Source organism: Ptychodera flava, chromosome 4, assembly GCF_041260155.1.
Source record: "Ptychodera flava strain L36383 chromosome 4, AS_Pfla_20210202, whole genome shotgun sequence".
In the NCBI taxonomy this organism is placed as follows: domain Eukaryota; kingdom Metazoa; phylum Hemichordata; class Enteropneusta; family Ptychoderidae; genus Ptychodera; species Ptychodera flava.
Window position 1 is genome coordinate 19,973,225 of NC_091931.1, and position 7,255 is coordinate 19,980,479.

General features: G+C 38.0%; 1 protein-coding gene across 1 annotated transcript; it reads left to right on the plus strand.

Moving 5' to 3' along the window:
• The first annotated feature begins 1,989 nt into the window (after positions 1-1,989).
• On the plus strand, positions 1,990-3,324 carry LOC139132151 (F-box/LRR-repeat protein 21-like). The gene has a single exon (XM_070698540.1). It carries the CDS (start codon positions 1,990-1,992, stop codon positions 3,322-3,324), a length of 1,335 nt encoding a protein of 444 aa, XP_070554641.1.
• The last annotated feature ends 3,931 nt before the right edge of the window (positions 3,325-7,255 follow it).

Sequence of the window (7,255 nt, forward strand, 5' to 3'; positions counted from 1 at the left end):
CATATCCATGCATACTCAGGTTGCTGCTTGTATATTTCCACTTACCCATTCGTACCATATATCCAATACAGCAGATTAATTATTGAAAAATCTACGAAAGCTGGGTTGCAATTAACCGAGGTAAGCAGCAGCTCCAGAGACCACCAAGGACACAATCTGCTGTCTCATCGCGGTACATGGCAACAAATTATTATTTTACAGCATTCCTTGAAGCAAACTTCTTTTCCTTGCCCATTGGGCAGATATTTTTTCCTCCCTATAAATGAGCAGCAACAACAGTTTACTTTTTTCGACGGGGCTGATCCTGGTTGAGAACTGCTACTACAAAATATGTGAAAGATGCAAATTGTCAGCCTTGGTACAGAAGGCTGTGAACCAATGGATGCAGTATTGACTTTTAACCCTTTTCTAGTTCAGGTACGTACAGAACTTTGTTTAGATAAATGCAATAAAGTTGTTGCAATGAAGATCACCAGGCCACATTACCCGTAAATCAGACTTCTGGTCTTACGGAACTATTGGCCTCAAAATTAAAGTGGCAAAAATCTTGAAACGCTATTTAAAGCCTAAATGCTCTCATTAAATTTCCCCGACGCTTCGATTTTTTATTTTGTTGTTTGTGTATACACACATGATTATTTATCCAACAAGATCTAGAAGTAACCTTTGGATACCATAGACAGTAGCTCTCTCTTCTACTGTCTATGTTAAAACCGTCTTGTATGCACTCGTCTATATTCTACTATGTTTTATGCAACAACTGTCTGCATCTTCGCCAGCCGAGCGGTTTTATCTGGGTAATGGCCCCCCCTTTTGTTTGAGGGAAGCTGTAGTACGCCGACATAAAACAGAGCATTCTGGAAACTGTTACACGTAGTTGATGTAGTGTTAGAAAGAAGCAAACAGTATTCACTTCCAAACTAGTATTTATGAATGAAAATTTGTCTTTATAGGACTTTTTGAGCGTCAAGTGAATATTTCTTGAATTGAAGTATTAACTCGAACAGTGTTCATATGTGATATGGCGAATGTCAAGTAATATTTCTCTTCCTATACGGGTTTTGTATTTTGGTAGAGTGGCCTTTAAAACTTACTACGCAACCGACTAGACGCCATATACCATCGTACACACATACATACATACATGATAAGCGTAGTTTATTCTACGTTTCGACGTTCTCTTCCGTAGCGGAAGAGAACGTCGAAACGTAGAATAAACTACGCTTATAGAAACTACCCAGAAAACATCACGCCTGTGATACATACATACATACATACACACACACACACATATATATATATATATATATATATATATATATATATATATATATATATATATATATATATATATATATATATATATATATATATATATATCCCAATTAATATTTTTTGTCAAATCACCTTCTACTTGAAAGAATACACAATTGTGTGTAAAATGTGACATTGCTTTTAGATCTAAATGAAAAATGAAAGCTAACCTATCCCCCCTCCTACTCGGTGAGATCAGCAAAGTATGGCCCTCATGTTGTTGCGCAGACGAACTTTGCTGAAAAATTTGTTGATTTTCAATCGGCCGGACGCTGAACACGAGACGTAGACTACGCCCTCTTGGGGTAAAGTGCTTTGTGGAGGTTCCCAGGAATTGAATTCGGTCAGAGATTCTTAAGTTTGAAAACTTAAGGAAAGCTAGCTTCAAATTGTTGGGAAAATCAAACTTATAAACGTTTTGTTCAAACAAATAATACTTATGACAGCAACAGGGTAAATTCACGCTTGTTTTGACGTCCCGCGAACGAAAATCCGAAACAATTCCAAACCTAGGCCAATCTAAAATGCATTGCAAATTACACATTGGAATTTGACACACAAACGTTTTGGGGAGCAATGGCCTAACAAGAGATCCCTGGCGTTTAACAGTTATTACATACACATTTACATTGTGTGTTGTCGAGCCTTCGCATTTAACTTGGCGATCTCGACACGATGTGTGACTTTAGTTTGTTGCCAGATTTAGTATTGGTAAAAACTCTCAAATATCTGGACCTGGCTGACCGAGCTAAAGCGGCGCTTGTCTGCAGGTCATGGGCGTACGCATTTGACCATCCCTCGCTGTGGTCCTCGGCACAGATCGTGGTCACTGCATCACCGATTGGTCGCGGAAAGACTCGTCGTAAAGGTGAGGACGACCACCGTAGAGAATTGATCTTGCACAGGGGTAAATACTTCCGCGATTTGACGCTGACAGTTTTGTACTTTCGCAATGAGTTCAGTGATACCGAGAGAGGTGTAATTGAAGCTCTCTGCGCAAACTGCAACGAACTGAATTCGCTCACGCTGTGTGTTCGCACTGTCAGGTCCAAGATTAACAGATATAGCGGGCGACGTGCCCTCGATGGGCCGAACACTGCTTTGGAAAAAGTCCGGGAATTTGTTCGATCCCTGCGTCGCCTACACAAGTTTGTCCTGAAGGACTGGCCTCAGCTTGGGTACAGAACCAGGGGTAAAACTGTGCTCTGTGCCCTTTCAGACAACGAAAACCTCCGTGGCCTGGAGCAACTGGATGTCTTCACAGAGATGAGCAGCGATGCTTGGGTTTCAAAGCTTCGCATGCTTCCAGACGAGAGCGAGGTCGTCACATCGTTTCAGAAACTGAACTGTTTAACCTCGCTGTCCATGCAGATGTGTATTGTGAGCTCTGATGGCGCTTTAGAGACAATTGCGAGATCAAAAAACCAGCATCTGAGCAAGCTGAACATTGTAGTCGCCTACCATGACGGCCCTGGTGAGTTTTTCCGCGCACCAATCACAAATACTACCTGGCGAGCTGTTCGAGAAGGTTGTCCAAATATGAGGGTCTCCATCATCTTTGCATGCCGGTTACAGGGACATTACAGTGGCCGGCCAGGTCGGGGAGGTGACATGGATGCAATATTGAGATCAGAAATCCCACTGGTCTCAGTGGAGTTCAAGAAACACTCTCATGTAACGCCAAGCTGCTTGACAATGATAGCTGAGAAATACCAAAACACTCTTGAAATTTACAGAGATTTTTCCGGTAGCTCTGACATTGATGAAGAGTTGATTGAACTTGCAAAAAAGTGTAAAAATCTCTCTTGTTTCATCCACTCTGGCGCCATTCATCACGAAACAGTGCTGTCACTTGCTGAGATTGTGGGGCAACAATTAAAACAGTTTGAAATCATGGAAAAGGAAATTTCCATCTGTGATCGTTATGACGGCATTGATGAAGATTTGGTTGTTGTCATGGATGCTGATGGAGAGTATAAGCTGGCCGTGCAGCTGAGAGCAAAATGCTGAAAGAGAAAGAAGAGAAAAGAACAACAATTTTGTCAGAGCTGTACGAGAAGGTCTCCATCCATCTTGGAAGGGAATGGGAAGCAAAGATATCGGAAGAGTGTTAACAGGCTACAAAGTATTGTATTTACAGAGCAACATAAAATTTTTCAGGGAATTTTTTAAAAGAAAGGCAACCTGTTTTCAAGATTGAGAAAGAACATGTACACTGTGCTTTCACACATATTCTTGCACAGGAATATCAGACAAGCTCAATCTTGACCACAAGGGGCCAATTATAAAGTTTGATTACCCTACTTGACATTTACTGTATTTTTTTTACATGAAATGCAGATTTCCTACTTACATTAACTGGACTTTATCAGCAGTTGGAATTAAATTCTTTATCTTGTGTCTCCACACACATTGGTTTTTGGAGTTTTTCAGGACAAAAAACCAGTGCACCTGATTAGGACTTTACCGTGCAGCTTTTATGCCTACAGGTCTTTGTTTACAAATTTTGTAAAATGTATTGAGAACATCTGCATGCTAGGAGAATGTCACATGGTAGCGTGAATTATGGAGGTGAAATAGAAGTTTCTGCTTTGATTCTTGAATGGGCACTCATAATTACATGGAAACATAAGATGCATTTCAGTGATATTTACATATGCAATATTAGTATCAGAGCCAACAATTGCCATAAATGAATTCCACTAACAGAGAGCTTAGTGAATGAGTTTAAAGGCACCGTGACAAAACTTAGGGAAACTGAATCTATGCTAAATGTGGTTGCAACTGATGTAATTCTACAGAATGTGTTTTCATGAGTAGGCCATTTTAAGAAAATTTTGCTGTCCTTGGATTTTGAAAACCTACCAGTCAGCCAGGGGAAAAAACAAACACAGACAAAAACACAAGTGTGTTACATAAGCTCAATTTTTATTTGGTTTCTGTTTAAAATATAATATTTTTATTTGTAATAGTGTTAACACAACTGTGTTTGTTTTCTTAATTTTCTCTGAAAACCTATCAGCATGTGGACGGCAAACAAAGAATTTTATTTAAAGTGCCCCGTGAAAGCCCCAAGAAAGCAATCAAATTACTGTGACCCTAGTATTTTTGGTAGTCCAGCCTTCTTCTAATGTACTCACATATATTTCTGTGGCCCAAAGTATCAAAGAAACAAAGTGGTATGTTCAGTTTACTTTATTTTTCCAAAAGTTGATGATGATGATATAATGTTCACTGCAACAAACAGATGGTATACAGTCAGACCTCGGTGTACCAGTGATCACACTGGCAGAAAATTCATTTCTTCACAGGCAGTTTTGTGACATTTGATATTTGCAGACGCTGTACAGGGCACCACCTGACATTTTTGGACAGTGTCCGCATGTGTAAATGTTCTACTTTGACAGCTATACTTTTGTATATTGATGAACATTTCTCAATCAATGACAAAAAAATAATGATACTTAATACTGCACTTGAGTTTCATATCTACATATTTATTGATATTTTCATAAAATATCATTTTTTAAACAAAATTATGGAATAGTCCATGTTTTTTGGCACTTAGTGACATGTAGAGCAACATTTACAAAAAAGACAAACTCTGGTACAGCAGGGAGGCTTTGACTCAATGGCTTTGCTGTATCACACCTCCAACTGCCTGAAATCTCAGTCTGTGCATCATTACATTCATTTAAAATGGTGTAGGGATCACCATAGTCAATTCTCATTGTGGCAATCAGGTCAGCAAGGATTCTGATACTTGAACAGATGATATTTTAACTGTTGAAATTCAAATCACAAGGTTTATAGTTGTTAGCTGACTTCAATACCTCATAGGAGAGTACCGACTGACATTTTAGTGAGAATAATTTACAGGGTTTCATGTTAGCTTAGTTGGAACTTTCCCCGCATTGGCTATTCAGTGCATCACCTACCTCCCATAAAGGAATGCCATATGCTGCACCTTACTACATAATGGTCACGTCCGTGCAGTGGTCACTTTGGCTTGATACCATAAGTGACCACTATGCATGGAATTACATGCGTATGTGGTTAAATACTACTTCAACAGCAGTGTATGTGCTGACAGGTATCATAAAACTTGTTGAAATTGTAACTGTGTCAGCATTACACTCTTGGATTATCATAATAATTGGTCGATTTCTGAGACATTTTCTTCAAGAGTTGCAAAAGTTTTACAAAGATTGAAATCATCATTTTTACAGTGCATGCAATCATTATTTTATTTTACATTTACATTTCCCGTGGGGGGGTGATAGATGATTTTCACAGGGATTTTTACCAAAACTGTTGGTTATTTTCAGGGAACAGACTCAGCTCTGAATGCAATAGTGACAACCAGTGCCAGTTGTAGGAAGAAAATTTATGCAACATCTAATGAAACATATGTTAAAAAAATATTTTATATGTATTTTTGTGTAAATTAATCATCAAACTAGTATTTAGTTAGGTTGATGGATTACTGTAATATTTCGTTTATTATTAACAGTTTTCTCATTATTGTTTTCTGTGAACATACTGCACTTTCTATGTTTATTCAGTAAACCATTTTGATATACCGGTACTCTGTATTTCACCTGTCAACACAGCTTGTATACTACTGGTAGTGTGTGTTACTCGCATCGGTATATGACTCACAAAAAAAATGTTAGTTCAGGCATAAATTCAAATTGTCAATCATAAGTGTGCATCACAAATAAACAGGCTTGAAAGCAAGCATAACAGATATTAAAAAAAATGTTCTACAGGATATAACAATGGAATGGAAACAATGAATTTCTTCAAAGTCTTGGAGAGTCCACGTAAAGAGAGTGTGCACAGTTGCTTGCTTGTTTTAGTCACATTCCTTGTCTTTGAACAAATTACCAAATGTGCAAAAAAAGCAGTCTGCAACTTGTGTGTAAGGACATTCTCTGAGTGAACTGTGTTTAACATTGCGACTTCAAAGATGTCGTAGGCAGCAGAAGTTTCACACATGATGTCGCGGCAATGTTCCTGATGTGGATTCAGATACTATGCAAGACGGCACATGCCAAGCTGTGTTAGGCTGTAATATGGCTTAGAGTAATGCTGATGTGTCACATTTTTTATCAAACAAAGAAGACATACCAACTGTCTTTGTATTCAAAACACATTATGCAAAAATATTTGTATTTTCACAGCTTGATATATGTCACAATTTGACACAAAACTGTTGACCATAGATCAAAGTACCAGAACTTCACTTGCGTTTGTTATATTGAGTCAATCTGTATCAGAGATGCACTGCTTCTCAGAGTGATACTACTGCTTGGATAGGAGCAGCAGCCTTGTTTCATTCATCTTCCAAAAAAAAGATTAAAAAATGTACTTTTGCTCAATACTCCTGACTATATGGGCCAAAGTAAAAACACTGCACAATTGTGATCTTTGTATCCAAATTGTATTAAAATCCAAAATATTTTGACTTTCTTTGTTTTCAAATTAAAACATCACTATTTTTGACATAAAATGTGTCTTTTGCATATAAAGCGGTGGTTCTTTGGTTCACTCTCTGCACAATCAATTTTGCATTAAGGTAGTTTGTACCTCAAAAATGGAAGGCTTTGACTTTTGCTCAAACGTTTCTCAAACAAGCCTTCAACCATTATCTTCTAAAATCAAGAGTGAAAATCAGGGGCCACTATGCAAATTTTGGAACTAGAGAAACAAATTATCCAATGTTTACTGATATGTGAAATTCAAAATGGCCGCCATTCCTGTAGTATCTGTATGGGGAAATAAAATTTCCCATTTTCACAATACCAAGCCGGTTAAATTTTATTTACTTCATAAGCGTCAAAATGAGCCCAACAAGTGGAAAGCCAAAAGAAAAGAACATTGTGAAAGTTTTAAAGTCCAAATATCTGTCCCCAAGGCGCATTCTACAGTGAAATAC